The sequence below is a fragment of the Nilaparvata lugens genome, chromosome 3 (assembly GCF_014356525.2).
Source record: "Nilaparvata lugens isolate BPH chromosome 3, ASM1435652v1, whole genome shotgun sequence".
Lineage (NCBI taxonomy): Eukaryota > Metazoa > Arthropoda > Insecta > Hemiptera > Delphacidae > Nilaparvata > Nilaparvata lugens.
In genome coordinates, this window is record NC_052506.1 from 91,870,681 (window position 1) to 91,891,909 (window position 21,229).

Here is a 21,229-nt window from a genome sequence, read left to right on the forward strand (position 1 = left end):
TCCTTTTGAGATTGTCATTTTCAGGTTTTGAAACTTATTAAGTAGTGGTCAACGACTGTTGAAAATCATGTATTGTCTTGTTCATAATTATTTTTTTTCTAATATATTGGTAATTTATCCACCAAATGAGCGTCAGTGTATTTTAGATTGATTAGACCCCTTTCCCTAGGTTAGAAGTGGTCGGGCTGGATTCTTTAAAGTGATGAATCAATAACACTGTTCACACAAACTTTTCTTAAGTGTGACAACTCAGAGATGGCCGAAGAAGAATTCAAATTGTTCAGTAAGCCTTGAGGCTTGGATCCAGTACTATAGAAATTTCTATGCAGGACCTCGAACAGAATTGGTTTTAACCTGTGTATACTCGGATGAATACATGGATGAAGAGATAAGCTTAATAGAGCTACAAACAGTTATCCAGAAGAGCAAGATGAGAAAATCGCCTGGAATTGATGGATTGGGCTATGAATTGTTCAAGATCTTGCCGGCCTCATGGGAACACTACTTGTTGAACTTGTTCAATAATGTATTCAACTCAGGAATAGCACCTGAGAGCTGGGGACAAATACTTATGTTCCATCTATTCAAGAAGGGAGACCCTAGCTTACCGGAAAACTTCCGAGGAATCGCGTTAATCAATGCCATAACAAAGCTGTACACAAGTATTTTAGCTGAGAGGATAATGCAATGGGCAGAATTAGAGGGCAAACTCCCAGAGGAGCAGAGTGGTTTCAGGAAAGCCAGAGGATGCATAGACAACATATTTGTGCTCAGTTCAGCTTTAAACATAGCTACTCGGCTCCAAAAAAGGACAGTTTTCACCATGTTCGTGGATTACAAACGAGCTTTTGATAGTTTGGATTATTCGATATTATGGCCTAAGCTCTGTAGTCTTGGCATATCCACAAAAATGATCAAGACTATCAAGTCTCTATATGATATTGCAGTTGTACAATTGAACACTGGATCGGAATCGAAAATCAATGTCACTAAAGGCGTCTTGCAGGGTGATTCAATGAGTCCTCTACTCTTTTCATTGTTCATAAGCGACATTGTATCCTTTTTTGAAAATCGTGGATGTAAAGGAGTTAATTTGAACGGAGATAGAGATCTTGTGGCGCTGCTATATGCAGATGATCTTGTAGTTCTAGATATGACATGGAGGGGTATCAGGAGAGCATCAGATATTTTGAGGGAATACTGTACGTTGAATAATGTGGAGGTGAATGTTCTAAAAACAAAAGTGATACCAGTAAGAAGAGGTGGTAGAGGTAATAGACGACAGATCACTTTTCAGGATCAGCGAATTGAAACGGCAAGTAGATATTGCTACCTGGGAACGGTTTTTTCTTCATCTGGACTCTTCTCTGCAAATATGGACGAGTCTAGTAAGAAGGCGCGGATGGCAGCAAATAAACTAAAAGAGATATGTATCGCTACAAGAGTAAGCCAATTGGAGACTATTGTACGACTTCACCAGTCTATTGTGGCATCTACCCTTTTGTACGCAGCTGAAGTTTGGGCGCCATCTTACTGTGACAGGATTGAATCAGCCGATAAGCATTTCTTCAAATCACTCTACTTTTGGAGAAAGAATACCCCAATGCACTATATACGCGTTGAGTTAGGATTGAACCACAGTGAGTGTATAGTCCTGAAGAAAATGCTGATGTGGTATCTGAAAGTAAAGAGAATGGAGACCGGGAGGCTGCCAAGAATATGCCTTGAGAGACTCCAAGAGTTGGATTTGATGCCCGCAAACAAAGTGAAATATAATTGGATATCTCAACTGAACCAAAAACTTCGTAGTGCTGGACTTGAGAATGAGCTACATAGAATGGAAACCAGGACAGATGTAATCCGAATATTGGAGGAATATAAGAAAAACAAAGTCCTTATAGACATCAACCGGGTAGTGAACTCACGCTACAATAGGCTTTTCCAGGATATAAGCAGTCTAGGCACAGGAGAGCTGTACTTGAGCTTTAGAAGAAATATTTGGAAAATGCGTCTCATCAGTCAACTGAGATTAGCCCAACCAAACCACTCTACAATCTACTATAAGGGATGCACAGCGACGTTCTCAAGTGAGGAGATATGCACGATGTGTAATCAACTAGCTGACAATAATCTCTTTCACGCTCTTTTCGGGTGCCCTACGTTTGAACATCGCAGAAGGACGTTGTTGGCTGAATATCTCCAGGAGGGTCAGGGCAATGAGGAAAACTACAGAAATCTATTGTGTATTGACTCGGCTACCAAATTGGATAGAATTTTCTCGTACTTCTCTAGTTATATGAAATATAGACAATTTGTGAAGGATTTAGAGTGATTTAAATTCTCAAGAGACAAACATTTAAACTGAAAAAAAAAACTTTCTGGATTGCTTAGCATGTTATTTTTCAATTTAAATTGGCAGTGATATACTTCTGCTTTACAAGTTCACAATTCACATTGACACTGTAATTAATGTATTGATTGTATACCAACCTCTTTGTATGTTTCATGGGAACAAACACAAATAAAATATTCTATTCTATTCTATTCTATTCTCATCTATCACCGCAAACACTGGCCAGAAAAATTTAGAATAGAAACATCAGTCTTCCAGGCAAGAACTAAACTGCCGAGTTCCTTAACTACATTATCACAAAAAATCAGTGATAAGTCGCATATATAGGGGAAGACCAGGAGTCACAACTATTCATGAGACATCTAGGCAGCGTGACTTAGGTATTTAAACTTGAATAATTGATATGAAAAAGTGGGATTGGAAAATATCTTACTTCTATATTGAGTTTTTGTCTTCGAGATCTTCATATCCTTTGCTGGTTTGCAGCTTGACTTATTTAAACTAGAATAATTGAGATGAAAAATGATCTTACTACTGTATTGCATTTGTCCTCGAGATCTTCATATCCTGCTATACTAGCTCCGTCATGGAACCCTGGAGGCTTCAAGGGTGCCGGTGATCCGCACACACTGCTCACAACGCACAGCAACGTGATCAGCGTGAAACTGGTGAAAACCTGCAAGTTAAATACAATCATAATGATACTGTGGATAAACGACAGATTCAATAGAAAATATATCTCAAACAGGGAGAAAATCCAAGACTGGAAATCTTGATTTGTAATGATTTCTGTGATTTGTATAAAACAAGAGTCTACAGGTGCTAGGCTTCTCTATAATACGAATCATTACCGTATCAAAAGTTTGACAGCTTCAGATAGAGATTGATTGATTGAGTATTTTATTTGTGTAGATTACAATATATACTGGCTTATACACTTATATACAATAGCTTACAATACAGCAAAATTATAGATGAATTCACATAATATAGACTAAGAAAACAATTGCTGAACTGTAATAGAGAGAGAGAGACTGAGCTCAAGCTCCATCAGATAGAAATACTGAGTGCTGGTTGCACGAAAGCCGGTTAAATTTTAACCATGATTAATCTCACGAGAACCAATCAGAGAAGCCGTCTTTTCTAAAAGGCTTCTCTTATTTGCTCTTGTGGAATTAATCACGGTTAAAATTTGAGCGGCTTTTGTGTAACCGGGCCTGGGAGTCGAAAATAGCAATGCTATTTGCTTTCCTAGAATTATGAAGGCCTACTTTAATATCTGCGTGAAATATAAAATTGGACCAGGATATTTGCCAAACTATTCATTCTTGTTCAATGTAACAAAATCATTATTTATAAATTATTGAATCATGATTCATGCAACAAATCATAATCATTTAGAGATCTGCAGCGTTGTTATATATAATTTAATTTCTTGCAATCAACTACAGCAGACTATAATGCAAGGTGCATTTAGCTCATTTGAACGTCAAATCGTCAATGAAGAATAATTATTGCTCTGAAATATAATTCTTGTAGATACCAATTAAATATCAATTAATATTATCACTTCAATGAGCTTGGCTGACCTTCATGTAATGCCCTTAAAGATAAACTTTGATGTACAGTTTGTTAATTAGGCCTACTAAAAAATTAACTGTTTATGAGAAGTATATATATATATTGAGTGACCCCAGTACCGCCATGGTAGTCTACAATCTTAAACAAACGAAAATGGTATAAAAAACAAAGTATTTTTCTGAATAATATTCCCTTAGTTTTCCGTAATCTATCATTCCGTTTTCTTGATAGAAACCACAAAATACATCATCAGTAGATCTATAGGGATCTTCATTTTCAACTTTAAATGGTTGAAAATGACTGAATATAATTTTCATCTAAATCCAATGAAACTGATAAGAAGGTGCTGTTCTATATTGAAGTCTTTACGGTACGGCGGTTACTTACAGCATTTCAAAACATATTAAAAAGCTTGAAAGTTCTGATCGATTTTTTTTAGAATCTCATTTTGTGTTAATCTTGATATCAGATTATTATGAATGATGGTTCCACAGGTTTCATGAATGAATTATCAAAACCTATTTATTCAATTTTCTTGTATATTCAACAGGATTGCCGATGTATTCTGTTATAAGACCAAGAAAATAGTAACCGGTACCACATTATGAATACATTGCCTTCAAGTGATATATTGTTTCAAATGGGACATGAAATATAGACCTTAGCGAATAGTTAAATAAGTGTAAATGACTACCTACTTCAGAAAAATTTACAACTTTCAAACAAGGCTGATGGGGCAGAACTAAACCGTGTACGGCAATATTTAAAATATCTTCAGCAATGAAAAACTCCACATCTCTGCGTACCGTATTTTCAATTCAAACCCGCGATATACAGTACCGTATCTAAATATTATGTAACTGGAGTATAAATATCCAAAGAATTTGAAGAATAAATCGTTGCCTGTTAAATTGATACTTGATTCACTTGTGGATATAGTGGACTTGATTCTTTGAGATGGATATAGGCCTGCTATATTTTAAAATATCTGAGGAGAATAATATTTATTCACTAGTAGTAAGAATACCCTTAAGCGCATTGTAGAATACAAATAAGTTTTTAGGTATTAAAATTTCCCAGTCGCTTGTTAACAGTATCGTACTGCAATATATTCGGTCTCATATGAAATTAGCAATTTGGGAATTTGTCAGTTTTTGAAATTTTGTTGTGATAGGATATATAGTTTTATTTACCGTATTTTGATGAGATACGTTTTTAATTATTAGGTAGGCTATATTATAGCCCAATGGAAGAAATTTTGTAATTTCAAAGTAATATTCTACAATTGTATTGTTATAATTAATCCAACGGTGTGAAATTAAAGCTGTAAGCTGTCAATTAAATGAAATTTGTGTTGAGTGGTCACGCAGTTCACTTGCGAGTAACATGATAATTTTCTATTGTCTCCATCATTTAAAACATTGTTAGTTCAGTACAAAGGACTTATTTTGCTGAATGTCGAAGTAGTCTTACAAATGACTTGCTAAGGACATTCTTTTTCTTGAAAAAATTGTTTTTTAAAGCGGTTCCAAGTCCACCATCTTCTCCTATTGATGACTGTTATTAAAAATAATTTGATAACTTTCTAGACTAGACTGCGATGAGAGAGTGATCAGAAAAATCTTAACAATGGATGTACAAGTTAATAATTGTATTGAGTAAAAAATATCTATAAAAAGCGCATATTTATAGATGAGTTGACCTCACTGAATCAGGAAAGATAATTCGATCAAATAATTAAATTGTTTTTTGACAAAATGCCAGATTAACAGTTTTGTGATGAGATGATACAAAAAATTTGTCGTTTTAGCAATGCATAAATGTATGAATATTCGCTCTTTTTACCTTGACAATACTGACGAACCATCCTATGTGACTTTGACCCAATTATTTAAAACTAAAGTTCAATGTTAGTTGTGAGAATGACAAATATTATATAAAAAGTATTCATTAATTTTCAAAAATTGTCAAAACCGACATGCGTGAGTAAGTAGGTTTTTGCAATTCCAGATATTCTTCAAAATGATGATATCATTTATCAGGAACACACTAGCTGGTAACCCGTGCTCTGCAAGGGTCTAAACTTGACAAACTGAAAACTTGACGTACTGAAATCTCGAAGAATTCAAAATAGGCCTATTATCAACATCGGTGAATTAAGAATCTATATATGCAACATTTCAAGTTGATCAGTTTAGTAGTTCAGAGACGTGATCCAGTAGGCCAATTCTTTCCTTTATTATTTCAAATATATAATAAACCAATTAGAGAGTGGTATTTCCTATACGTATCTTATCAACCAATACTATAGTGGGTAATATTTTATTATATTTATGATAATATTGAAACCTTCGTTTCATTACTGAGCCACAGACGATATACAATTTTTCAACTACTTTGAGACTCTACGGTACTTTAAAAATGTAAATTTATTGAGTATTTCATCTTTTTCTCTAAAATTTGAATATTTATCTGAATCGTCATAATTTAAAGTTGAGCCATTATCTGTTTTCTTTGTTCCAGGGCAGATTTGAAGTTTATAATATTGGTCGAAGACAATCATCTTTCAATCGCTTATTAATTCGATAAAGTACTGTAGGTACCGTATTGATAAAATCACTTCACTTATATGGGCAACTTTATTCAAAATAATAAAAACAATATAAAAACTCGTAGACTCCTTTTATTAAAAACTTTAAAATATTTCAACGACTAGTTTCGACCAATGGTCATTTTCATGTTGTAAATTTAAATTTTAAAATTTTAATTTTCATTTCAAATGAATTTTCTTCATCCTTATTGAATTCTCTTCAACGACTAGTTTCGACCATTCGTCATTTTAAAGTTTAAATTTTAACCTGAAAACTTCAAATATTTTAAAGTTTTTAATAAAAGGATACTACGAGTTTTTATATTATTTTATTACACTGTATTGATTTACAAGCCAATGAAATGGGACTATTCATTTATCTATTGTCACCATTCTATTGATATGAAAATATCTACTTCATTTTGTACAAGAAATCATTGTGTTATCGAATACTGTATTATTTTACTACCTTTCCCCTTTTTTCTTATTCTAATATATTTTCTCTCTTCCTCCACATCCTCCTCCTCCTCCTCCTCCTCCTCCTCCTCCTCCTCCTCCTTCAGTAATTATTGTAACATAATAAATGAAGAAATCTAATCTAATCTAATCTAATCTTCCTTTTCCTCCTCCTCCTCCTTTTCCTCCTCCACCTTCTACTCCTTCTTCTTCACGTTCTCCTCCTCCTCCTTTTCCTCCTCCACCTTCTACTCCTTCTTCTTCACGTTCTCCTCCTCCTCCTCCACCTCCTCATTTGCAATATTTTTCTCCTTCTCCTTCTTTTCCTCTTCATCATTCATCCTCCTTCTCCTCCTCCTGTAGTAAAAATATATTATTATCGGGTATGTATTTTTCATGTACATAAATGATAGATATGTTACAGATTCAATTTGGATTTCTTGTTATAGTTGCAATTTAGTTATTTAATTCAGTTGCAATTTAATGTTGTTATAAGTTTGCTCATGCAAGTATTCTACAGTAGAATACAAGAATATTTGACTCGACTACTAACTGCTTTACATTCACTCATAAGATGCTAATAATTTGCGAACATTATTTATTAGCTTTGAACCAAAACATGAACTCATTCACCGATAACTTTAGAATGGAAGTGATAAGGATAACAAAGATGATTTTAGACTGTCGAAGATTGTTTCGCGTATGACCTTAACCCACTTCAATATTTTTTGCAAAACTTCTCGTATTCACTGTATATCACTTGTATTTTATTGTTGAAGGAAAAGTATGCATTATTCTTACTCCTTCCAGAAGATAGCAAATAGTGCCCTACGATCAGAATTTTCTATTCGAAGCTGTACAATCCTTCAACTTATGCCAGAAATAGACAAAACAATAAAACAAACCAATAAATTGTTATCACACAAAACTTTGAAACTTGTCAATTCGAAAGTCCAATGGTTATTATTGAAATATGAAGAAATTAGTTCATGATTTAGTATAAACTTTTTAACCGTTGTAATAGATTCTGTATCAAATTGATTGATTCTTCATAATAATGTCTATACTTCATAATCAGAATTTCACCAAGTCAAAGGAGATTAATTATATAGCATTGTTCGGTTTTCCTAAAAATATCGAGCTAATAAGCGGCTTATATAGTGGCAGCCTCTAGCTCTATTTATTCAGTTCGTTCGCATTTTGAGGTAATTCTAAAAATAGTTCAGTTATAATAATTTGTAAGCCAAATTTGAGTCGGGGAATATATCTTTAAAAATGGAGGAAGCACAAACGTACATAAATATGTATAAGTGGATACTGGCTCTAACTGATTAACTGATAAGATTATCTGAAGTGTGATTAATAATCAATCTTCATTCTCAATGGAATCAATTTTAATTTTTAATTTGATTGGTTCATTTTTCGATCAAGAAACGACTATACACATAAAAAATAGTTTCTATGGTTAAAATTTTCTGCTCTTAAATATTTGTCGAACTTGTTTCGGTTGAAGAAGCCAAATTTGAAACATCTCTGAGTTTCAATATCTGGTTGCGTCCAATTTTACGCACCCCTAGAAAAAAAAATCCCAAATTTTAGTAACAGCCCCCCACACGCAAAAAACACTCCTGCCTTCTTTTGGATCCCTTCCCCCAAGAATTTTTTTTACCACCCCCCTCGTGGGGGGCCCCTGGCCTCTCCCCCAAACAGTCTGCGACCTGACCCCCCACCCCGTCTGTGAGCACACTGCATTTTGAGTTTCGGCCTTTACCGTAACAAAGTGTATATGATATAGTAAGACCGTAACTAATATGATTAGGCCTATTTTATAGAGGCATAGTGATTAGATGATCAACCTTTTATCGTTAAGTCTGTTCAAAGGCTAAAAATAAACTTTCTACTCGAGATATTTTTCAAAGTTTTTCGATTTGTGTATCATCAAGCTATCAAAATGAGAAAGTTTTCTCGAGAATTTTTTTTTCTGATCATTACTTTTTGAGATATGAGTATATACTTGATGAGCGCCTAAAGATTAAATTTTTGGGACAGAACATTTCAAATCCGGGATAAATCCATGAGATTTCAAGGATATTTTCTTCATGATATTGTGTTGATCTAGTAAAACAAAAATTTTCTGAAAATATCAATTTTTAAGATAGTTATTCAATTTACTAAAAATAACTTTTTATTGAGTTATTTTTGGTAAATTGAACAACTTTTCCAAAAAGCAATATTTTCAAAAAAAATTTGTTTTACTAGATCAACAATACCATGAAGAATCTATCCTCGAAATCTCATGGATTTATCTCTTACCGAATTTGAAATGTTCTGTCCCAAAAATTTATATACTTAAGGAGCTCATATCTCAAAAAGTAATGATCAGAAAAAATTTTTTTTCTGAGAAAACTTTCTCATTTTAATAGCTTGATGATATACAAATCGAAAAACTTTGAAAAATATCACGAGTAGAAAGTTTATTTTCAGCCTTTGCACAGCCTCAAGTTAGGTACCTAGGTATAATCCAAAATAATTTTTACAAGTTAATAAGTAAACATCCAAATGAAATAAAAAACAAGCTTTGATTTTCATAGAAGTCGGATTACTCAGAAATATTGCTGTTGATACCCTTCAAACCGATACTGCAGTCTCTATAACCTTCAGTAGTAACCTTTTAATCAGCAAATAAACTTTTTCCAACATTATTTTTCCTGTGAAAATGTAACAATTATAGGCGTACAACAATAGATTTTTCGATATGCATTGTAGGCTACATATTGATCTCTCAAGGACGTAAAGGGATTAATCATTACCCCATATTGTCTGAAATGGTCTTCTCTGAAATGAGATATTATAAAAAAATAGCATTTTCTTATAGCAGAATTTTTTTTTTAATAGCATTTTTATAGCAGCATTTTTCTCTGATTATTCCTCCTTTCAAATATTAAAAAAAATAGTAGGCCTACCTACTTGTGTATATGATAACACGTTCCATTGTTATGGGATATTATACGGTTGGAAGTAATATTATGAAAAATTGCAATATCGTTGATGTAATAAATAATATTGAAGTCTGATCAATTGATTCAGGTATATCAATAGTTTGCAGCAGTTATATAACTTTTGACTCTTATATAAGTTTAGTATAATTGATATATATGTAAACATAATATTATCTTTTAGGTATCACATTACTCAATTTGCCGCCTTCGATGAGACTTGAGTTATCAATATATTACCTACTTACAAGTAGAATGAGTGTGTATTATATGCTATACGACTTTTCTTAGGTACTTATTTCAAGCTGGAAAAATTCAAAAGAGAAATGACATTTAAATTTAAATAATTTCAATCCTCAAAGAGATGTGCAATAAGTCCATGTTGTATTGATAATTATAATATAATGATTTTTCGATAATGTGTTTTCAATTCCTTTTGGAAATAGCATTCATAGCTTACAAGCAATAATATGTGATCTCTTCTTGACCCTTGCAATGTTTTTAGGTCACCCTTATCCACATGGCACACTGTCGCTATAGTTTTCTACCAGGAAATGAATTTTATACATTGTATAACTGCAGATCGAGCCATTGATCTGATAAAACAAGATTAAACTCCATTTTTTTACAATCAAAACTAGATCACAACTGAAAACTCTCATGATTCATATTGCGTCTTCGATAGCATTTATAGATCACAACAATGTTTTTTCCAACAACACGTCATCAACTTTTTCTATTCCACTGAAACTAACATAGGCCTACCAATTCACCTGAATCACTTCAAATCTAATATAAATATATATGATTCTATTCCACTGTTGTTAAAGGCTTGAAATGGAATGTGCTGTAGAAATGTGCAAAACACCAAGACGAGAAGATTTAAAGTTCTGGATTTTTTTTTTTGAATAACTACTCTAATCATACTTCACATTACCCACGCAAAAGCCTGAAACCTCATCCCTTGATTCAAGTTACGATCTGAATAGTGAATTTCATCTATATATAACTAATTTTCTTCTTCTTCTTCTTCTTCTTCTTCTTCTTCTTCTTCTTCTTCTTCTTCTTCTTCTTCTTCTTCTTCTTCTTCTTCTTCTTCTTCTTCTTCTTCTTCTCTTCTTCTTCTTCTTCTTCTTCTTCTTCTTCTTCCTTCTTCTTCTTCTCTTCTTCTTCTTCTTCTTCTTCTTCTTCTTCTTCTTCTTCTTCTCTTCTTCTTCTTCTTCTTCTTCTTCTTCTTCTTCTTCTTCTTCTTCTTCTTCTTCTTCTTCTTCTTCTTCTTCTTCTCTTCTTCTTCTTTGACTGTGCCTTATCCCATTTAATTGGGTCGGCATTCCTTTCTCTTAGTCTGCCCCTCCACAAAGCCCTATCCAATGCTTCCTATCTCCTCCAACCACTCTCCCGCAAGTCAGCCGCTATTCTATCTCCCCACCTCATCCTAGGTCTACCTCGTCCTCTCACACCATCCAAAACCAAATCCTGCACTCTTCGTCCAACATAATCCTCCTCCCGTCGCTGTACATGCCCAAACCACCTCATCCTTGTCTCCTGCATTTTCTTTCCCAGTCTCCCAACTTTTACAGTGCCTCTGATCAATTCATTACTTATTTTATCTGTTCTTGTAACCCCACACATCCATCTTAACATTCTCATCTCAGTCACTTCCATCTTTCGTTCCTGTTTCTTTGAAATGGGCCATGTTTCTGTTCCATACAGCATAGCTGGCCTCACAACTGATCTATACACTTTTCCGCTCATTTGACAATTCACTCCCTTATCACAAAGAACACAACTCATTTGTCTCCAGTTCATCCATCCACAATTTATTCTATGCTGTATTTCTACATCAAGCCCTCCATCTCTCTGTACACTTGAACCCAGATACGTGAAACTTGCAACTGGTTGGAGTTGGTTTCCTTCAAGCTGTAAGGGTAGCCCATCATTGTGTCCCAATACCATGTACTCTGTTTTTGATCGGCTAATTTTCAGTCCCCTTTCTTCCAAAGTCTTCCTCCAGCTTTCCAGCCTTTCTCCCAACTGATCTTTGGTAGGTTCACAGAGCACGATGTCATCTGCAAATAGCATGCACCATGGCGCTGGCCTCTATATAACTAATAATCATCCAAAAACAGGAATCAAAGCATGGTTAACACCGGCGTAGTCTAGTAGTTATAAAATGAGCACCTACGTCGACTTCACACTTCAGTCTCCTATTATCTCTTCATCGGTGCCGTAGGGATTTGATTCCCATTACGGTACGTCTAGAATCTATTGTATTATCCTTCATCTCATTAACAATGTATTATAACTATCTTGACAATGTCTCATGCAATCGTGTAATTGTTCTTGGACAAATAAAAATATTCTATTCTATTCTATTCAATGCACAAAGCATAGGGCATAATCACAAAACGAACGAAATATTCCACTACATTTTCATGTTTAGTATATTTATACTGTGTCGTTGTACTCAATGTTCAGTCTCACTCTCGGAGAAAATGACAATTTAAAGCATTTAAAAACGGAACATTTTCTATCTTGAAACACACGGATAATCAGCGGAGTGTTTTACTTTTGTCCATTTACTACAGACGTGTTTTAAATTTAAAGTTGTAAAGTGGCTCTCCAACTCACTATACCATCGTAATAATATCGAGTGATCTGGCTGGCTCAGGTCCAATTCAGAGTTTTCAGGAGGCACCTGATCAATTTCAGGGCCTCTGACAATGACCTAATGACTGTGTTTAGACAGCCGGGACCGACGACTTAACGTTTCCATCCGAAACACGGGAGTGGCCCGAGTAAAACAAATTAAACCTTTCTTTCAAAGCCTGTAGAATTTCTAGACAAGAGCATAATTATATAATATGATTCAAGATCGATGGTCGAGAGTCTTATTTAAACTGGATTCACATTTTTCCATAGGTAGTCTACTACAAATCTTACGCTGATGGATTAGAATTAATTGAATTTGACACTTTAGTTATCGTTTATCTTTTGAAGTTAGACTCAAGTTTCAATAGATTCAAAGTTTCTGCAAGCCTATAGAGTTATCAAAAACTAGAAAAACTAGTAACTTATCTAGAAATATTATATATCTTCAAGAGACACGTCTATATTCGCTAGTAATTATTATATCAGTACCTACATAATAGAATAGAATGACTTTTTATCGTTTTATCGCATACCGGTACACATATTATAGGCTACATTAAGCATTCTGAAACTATTTTATTACATTCCATTAACATGGCCCATATTCGAATAATATTTTGGTGTTTCAGTGATTTGGCAATTCACGATCAAAAATGATGAAAATTCTCCAAAATATTAATTTTTTTTATTTTTTCTCAGAGATATAGACAGTTTTTCACAAGATTTTAAAATCACTACGAAAATTTATTCTTATGACCTTTCATAAAACAGAGAAAACTGAATATTTGTTCCATAATTTAAAAATTATATTATGATATCAATGATAATAAATTAATATCTCCAATCTTAGAATAATCATTACCGTACAAGGTACTCACGCTCAGGAGGAGGGCTATAGTTATTACTGTATAGGCTACACACGCTACAGTAAGAGACAGTACCGTACTATACTAAGAAGTATCGGTAGTATTTTGGATATTTCATGTCATCCAAGATCCAAAGTCTGATAAAAAAGCTCGTTCATAATAATTGGCAGTGATAAATAGTTGAAACTTGACCTGATCACCTTTCATAATATGCAATCCACTAAATTTGTGAAATATTTATAGTTTTGAACGAATTTTAATTACTTAAATGAAGGTCTCTCTAAAACTAACATAATTAGCAAATTTGAAATGTCATTATGTTTTGATGAATTAATGTAAAACTTCAAGGTTTGAGTTTAGAGTGAGCAGTCGATTTCAGACTATTTGGTGACTGATTATTGCATCTTCATCTCCAATGATACTTTTGAATTTCAATGTTTGAACTGTGAACCACGGAAATTTAGATTTTGGTATTGAACTCCGATAGCGTCTTCGAAAGAGGTAGAAATATACTAACTCACTGTTACTATAAATGATAAAATTATTGATGTGAAGTATTAGACTAGTGCCGTGTTTTATAGAGATAGTAGACTGGACAGGAATAGGAGACTAATACAGGAATAAGGGTGATAAGCTTTATTATTGGCAAATATGCATATACAGAAAACTGTATGCATATACACTGAAAACTCTCATGATTCATATTGCGTCTTCGATAGCATTTATAGATCACAACAACACGTCATCAACTCTTTCTATTCCACTGAAACTAACATCGGCCTACCAATTCACCTGAATCACTTCAAATCTAAAATTTATGTGATTCTATTGAAAATTTATTTGAAAATTTATTTTCTATGAAAATTTATTTGATTCTATTCCACTGTTTTTAAAGGCTTGGAATGTGTTATAGAAATGTGCAAAACATTAAGACAAGAAGATTTTAAGTTCTAGAATTATTTTTGAATAACTACGGCATCTCTTATCATACTTCCCATTACCCACGCAAAAGCCTGAAACCTAATTCTACCTAACTCTTCTTCTTCTTCTTCTTCTTCTTCTTCTTCTTCTTCTTCTTCTTCTTCTTCTTCTTCTTCTTCTTCTTCTTCTTCTTCTTCTTCTTCTTCTTCTTCTTCTTCTTCTTCTTCTTCTTCTTCTTCTTCTTCTTCTTCTTCTTCTCTTCTTCTTCTTCTTCTTCTTCTTCTTCTTCTTCTCTTCTTCTCTTCTTCTTCTTCTTCTTCTTCTTCTTCTTCTTCTTCTTCTTCTTCTTCTTTCTTCTTCTTCTTCTTCTTCTTCTTCTCTCTTCTTCTTCTTCTTCTTCTTCTTCTTCTTCTTCTTCTTCTTCTTCTTCTTCTTCTTCTTCTTCTTCTTCTTCTTCTCTTCTTCTTCTTCTTCTTCTTCTTCCTTCTTCTTCTTCTTCTTCTTCTTCTTCTTCTTCTTCTTCTCTCTTCTTCTTCTTCTCTTCTTCTTCTTCTTCTTCTTCTTCTTCTTCTTCTTCTTCTTTGACTGTGCCTTATCCCATTTAATGGGGTCGGCATTCCTTTCTCTTAGTCTGCCCCTCCACAAAGCCCTTATCCAATGCTTCCTCTCTCCTCCAACCACTCTCCCGCAATAGCGGCTGACTATTCTATCTCCCCACCTCATCCTAGGTCTACCTCGTCCTCTCACACCATCCAAAACCAAATCCTGCACTCTTCGTCCAACATAATCCTCCTCCCGTCGCTGTACATGCCCAAACCACCTCATTCTTGTCTCCTGCATTTTCTTTCCCAGTCTCCCAACTTTTACTGTGCCTCTGATCAATTCATTTCTTATTTTATCGCTTCTTGTAACCCCACACATCCATCTTAACATTCTCATCTCAGTCACTCCATCTTTCGTTCCTGTTTCTTTGAAATGGGCCATGTTTCTGTTCCATACAGCATAGCTGGCCTCACAACTGATCTATAAACTTTTCCGCTCATTTGACAATTCACTCTCTTATCACAAAGAACACAACTCATTTTTCTCCAGTTCATCCATCCACAATTTATTCTATGCTGTATTACTACATCAAGCCCTCCATCTCTCTGTACACTTGATTCCAGGTACTTAAAGCTTGTAACTGGATGGAGTTGGTTTCCTTCAAGCTGTACGGGTAGCCCATCATTGTTTCCCAATACTATCTGTTTTTGATCGGCTAATTTTCAGTCCCCTTTCCTCCAAAGTCTTCCTCCAGCTTTCCAGCCTTTCTCCCAACTGATCTTTGGTAGGTTTACAGAGCACAATGTCATCTGCAAATAGCATGCACCATGGCGCTGGCCTCTATATAACTAATAATCATCCAAAAACAGGAATCAAAGCATGGCTAACACCGGCGTAGTCTAGTAGTTATAAAATGAGCACCTACGTTGACTTCACACTTCAGTCTCCTATTATCTCTTCATCGGTGCCGTAGGGATTTGATTCCCATTACGGTACGTCTAGAATCTATTGTATTACATTCCATTAACATGGCCCATATTCGAATAATATTTTGGTGTTTCAGTGATTTGGCAATTCACGATCAAAACTGATGAAAATTCTCCAAAATATTAATTTTTTTTATTTTTTCTCAGAGATATAGACAGTTTTTCACAAGATTTTAAAATCACTAAGATTTTAAAAATTTATTCTTATGACCTTTCATAAAACAGAGAAAACTGAATATTTGTTCCATAATTTTAAAATTATATTATGATATCAATGATAATAAATTAATATCTCCAATCTTAGAATAATCATTACCGTACAAGGTACTCACGCTCAGGAGGAGGGCTATAGTTATTACTGTATAGGCTACACACGCTACAGTAAGAGACAGTACCGTACTATACTAAGAAGTATCGGTAGTATTTTGGATATTTCATGTCATCCAAGATCCAAAGTCTGATAAAAAAGCTCGTTCATAATAATCGGCAGTGATAAATAGTTGAAACTTGACCTGATCACCTTTCATAATATGCAATCCACTAAATTTGTGAAATATTTATAGTTTTGAACGATTTTTAATTACTTAAATGAAGGTCTCTCTAAAACTAACATAATTAGCAAATTTGAAATGTCATTATGTTTTGATGAATTAATGTAAAACTTCAAGGTTTGAGTTTAGAGTGAGCAGTCGATTTCAGACTATTTGGTGACTGATTATTGCATCTTCATCTCCAATGATACTTTTGAATTTCAATGTTTGAACTGTGAACCACGGAAATTTAGATTTTGGTATTGAACTCTTCGAAAGAGGTAGAAATATACTAACTCACTGTTACTATAAATGATAAAATTATTGATGTGAAGTATTAGACTACCTAGTGCAGTGTTTTATAGAGATAGTAGACTAGACAGGAATAGGAGACTAATACAGGAATAAGGGTGATAAGCTTTATTATTGGCAAATATGCATATACAGAAACTTTGACGAAGTGCAAAATATGAAACAGTAGCCTATTGTATGGATAGGTTGTTGAGTTGCTAAATAATATGCGTTAAATTATGCTCTTTTCAAAGAAATCATGACAACGTTATTGTATGATTTATCCGCGAGTTTTCAAATAGCCCACATTCGTCAAAGCTTTATAGTGGTCAGTTATGAGAAATAATGACCCAAAAACATCTACCATACAAATAATGAATCAACGATTGTCCTAACTTCCACTATGAAGGAAACGTTGTAACGTTGTTGCCGTAGATTCGGGAATCGTTTATCGAGATTATCTTTATTAGTCAAATAAATATTTCAAGCTGACAAGGAAAATTGAAGAAATTAGAAAGAGGATGAAGTTAAATCAAGAGATGTGGAGAATTTGAGAGGTAAGTCAGGAGTTGCAAGACATCACCTCATATTTATAAATGTCCAAATCACATTTTAGAAAATGATAATTTATTTTCAAGTGACACAACGTAATCTTCCCTCTGAATCTTGAGGCAAATGGGCATCTATATTAAAACTTCAAGTATCAGCAGTGAATGTCAGATAGAAATTCCATGAGTTTTCTTTGTAATGTGAAAAATCATGAGAATGTTTGTCATTTCGTTGCAAGATTACACAACTTACAGAAAAGTACTACAGGCTTGCCCAAAACGGTTCCAATTCTTATTTTTACAACATTGATGTACAACAAGATGTCCTGTGCTATAAGAATAAAGTGAGAAGTGATTTGTTCAGCAGCTGTTGAAAGATTGAATTATGATTTTAAGACATGGATACTGCAAAAATGGTTTCGTGACAAATGACCACAGATTTTACCAAAAGGGTCAGGAGAAGGTAACTACTGCCTGGAACTAGAACTCAGGTAGGCCTAATTAGACCATCCGATATTAGATAAATATATCAATTTTATTGAATTATCAATTTATTTCAGCACTCTTTGAGAGACATTCTCTGAGTCTAGCACTGGCGGACCAATATGTAATAACAGGATGTTTTTCGTAATGAATTGAACCTTTTTATTTGTTCACAAATACCACCAATGATGTACCGAGTTTCATTCTTGTTTATGAATATCATATTATTGATAACAAATATCTCCTCAATTTCATCTTACATATTTTGTCTGTTAATGTATAAAGTTCACATTGATTACTGATGTGTGGAGCTAATTGCGGATGATGCCCACATGAGCTTTTTGCTTGTGCGTGGGAAATGGGATGTGCGAGGCTGAATTATGAGATGATCAAACGTCCATACCTATTCGATGGGATTCGACGGGATTCGAACCCGTATCTAGTTTGAAAATGTGAAAATAAACATCAAATAGACCCTCTATGGAGAAAACCGAGCTCTATATTATCTGATTAACTTGTTGACGTGAGTTAGTTCTGCACTGTGCTATAATACAGAATAAAAAGTATCTATTTCATTTTAAGATCGAAATATCTATTCTCTTTGTTGTAATAAGGGAGAGATGGCAGTTCGATCAGAAAAACTTGGGCTCATTTCATTTTAGATGAAATTTATCTTTCAAAAAATATTTTATTCTGGAGAGAAGGCTGAGTGTTAGCTTTGTCCAACAATATAATACTTATTGTGGTTAGTTATGGGATGTAAAGTTGCAAAGATAAACGTATTAGGTGATGGATGGAAAAAGGGAAAGTGAAGTGTTATTGAGAGGATTTCCCTCTTTTCCTTCTGTTTCCCTCTTTTTCTATTCAATAGGAAACATTTAAAATCTCGATCCAGCAAAGCATTCATGTCTTTTCATCCAAAAATGAGCTAATAATTTTATTTTTGGAATACTCTACTGCATGTAGAGAGCGATTTGCTAGAGAGTAGCCTACAGCCTAACAAATTTTCAGATCCACTTTTGACATGATTTAGCGCAATTCCTTAAGAAAAACTTGAGATACAGCCAAGAAACGAAAATTCCTACAAGTAAAGTATAATGATCATTAACTATTTTAAAACATTCTACGGAAATAAGCAACCATCTTTCCTATGTTTCGTAGCACTACTACTAATATTACGAGAACTACAAGACTATGGTCCGATTGCACAAAAGCCGGTTGAATTTTAATCGTGATTAATTACACGAGAACCAATCAGAGAAGGCTTTTTCAAAAAATAAACATGGTTAAAATTTAACCGGCTTTTGTTTTAATTGTGGTTAATTCCACAAAAACCAACCAGAGGAGCCGTCTTTTAAAAAAAGCCTTCTCTGATTGGTTCTCGTGGAATTAACCACGATTAAAATTTAACCGGCTTTTGTACAACTGGGCCTAAACCATCTCATTGCTACCATCACTCACCGGCATACCGGCACTAATAAATACTACCTATATCTCAACTTCATAGATGATTAGGTAATGTTTATTAGAAAATTATATTAAAATTGATATTGTTTGGAAAAAATATACAACCCCGTTATCCTAATCCCTATTCTCTTAATAGATTGTTCTTTTCATAACAATAACTGTATGTTTTTCACATTTCAATCATTATAAAGTTTCTCTCATTACTATGATGAGGATGATTCAAGAGTCAAACTATTCCTTGTGTGGTTGTTGTGGTATATTCTTATTATTATCAATGGTAATGATTATTATCAATCCTAGATAATCTGTATCTATTACTTGTACTTGTACATCTAAACCTATTGGTACTTGTATGATAATTATGAAAAATTCAATAAATCGTAGGTTCTTCTGTGGTTGAAATACTTTGGAAACAATCAATTGAACTAACCAATTTTGTTGATGACATGGAGTGGTTGGCGGCCATGGTTTTGATGTCTTCTCCAATAAAGTTGTTGACGGAAGAACTGACTAAAACTGTTGCAAGTCACTGAAGCTATCAATCACGTGATTTCACTGAACAGATCGCGGACACACTCGGCGCCCAACTCAGGGCACCAGCCTATTTAACTGCCAACCAAATAGCGATGCGCGCGCACCCCCTCCCACTCATTTTATTAATGGGACTATTCCAAAACTCTCATAATTCGTGAGGACGACTTGCTGCTCAAGCCGAATTTTCATTGGGGCTCACCCTCACTGGTGAGTGGTGACGTAGTCAAGGTAGTCCACCTAGAGCCTGGAAAATTTCAACGAAATTTGGAAAACTGTTGTAGTAATCCCAATATATGTTCTTCACATTTTCCAATTGTATTTCAAAAAGTATCAATTTAATTGAGAATATATCAGTTGTATTTGAGAATAGTCATTTGTAATTGAGAAAACATCAGTTGTGAATGAGATCAGTCAATAGTTTTTAAGAGTAATCAAATGTAATTGAGAATAGTCATTTGTATTTGAGAAAATGTCAATTGTAAATGAGAGGTTATTAATTGAATATGAGACAACTATTCACTTGCGTCACGTGTGTCGTCCTGTTTACCCCGCGTGATATTTTGCGAATAATTCTCATCAAGCCTTGAACACACCGACGCGGGATATTCTTTCGGATCAGATTCAATGGATTCAAGCACAACCTCTCAAGTTTCATTTCGTGAACCGATTTCCATCATTCTTCTCCAAAAACAGCGATTTAACACGAATCGATGAAGTTTTCTCTGATGGAATATGAGAAAAATTCGAAAACTATCCCATCACACAATCTCTAGTCTCTATAGAGAGGTCCACGATATAATGGCAGTAGAGAAAGATACGGTACGAGAGCAACGTTGCCGATCCTCTGACTTGTCAATGCCTTCTATAGACGGTTCTCTGATCCTTTCCTTTTATGGTTATTGATTGAAATTGAAATTATCTTTATTCTTCATCTTCTTAGGAAATACTAACAATACAGAATATAAATATACAAAAATTGAAGAAAGTTCCTCACATGGGCAAAACCTGTGTGCGAGGGACGAGTTCTCTACATTTACATATACTTGAATATACAATGATAGATATGACAATGATACAATACAATTGAAAAACAAAACAATTTCAACCAATAATAAGCATTAAACAATAACATATTATCGAAACGAAAGAAACAGAGCAATAATAATTATTAATTACAAGATATATTACTTACAGACGTAAAATGATAATTAATGGTATTAGGATACTACAAGAAATTAATCCTAAAAGAGACTTCACAGACACACTCAAAACCCCTCAACAAACCGTACACATTAAATTCCGTGTAACGTTCCGTTTTCATTTTTATTCATATTCTATATAAATTTTTGATATTAATTATTGTACACTTGCGTTCTTATCACACCACTCGAGCTCTATCGATCAGAATAAATTGATACTATATAATTCTCCA

The 21,229-nt window shown here is 34.0% G+C and overlaps 1 protein-coding gene across 1 annotated transcript in view; it reads right to left on the bottom strand.

The window, feature by feature from the left end:
- The window catches only part of LOC120350642, a 37,935-nt gene extending 18,076 nt beyond the window's left edge, over positions 1-19,859 (bottom strand). The window contains exons 1-2 of the mRNA XM_039425044.1: positions 19,694-19,859; positions 2,886-3,029 (exon numbers count right to left, since the gene is read on the bottom strand). Coding sequence (XP_039280978.1) covers positions 2,886-3,029; positions 19,694-19,729 — 180 coding nt within the window. The 5' untranslated portion in view covers positions 19,730-19,859. The remainder of the gene's footprint in view (positions 1-2,885; positions 3,030-19,693) is intronic.
- Positions 19,860-21,229: the final 1,370 nt, after the last annotated feature.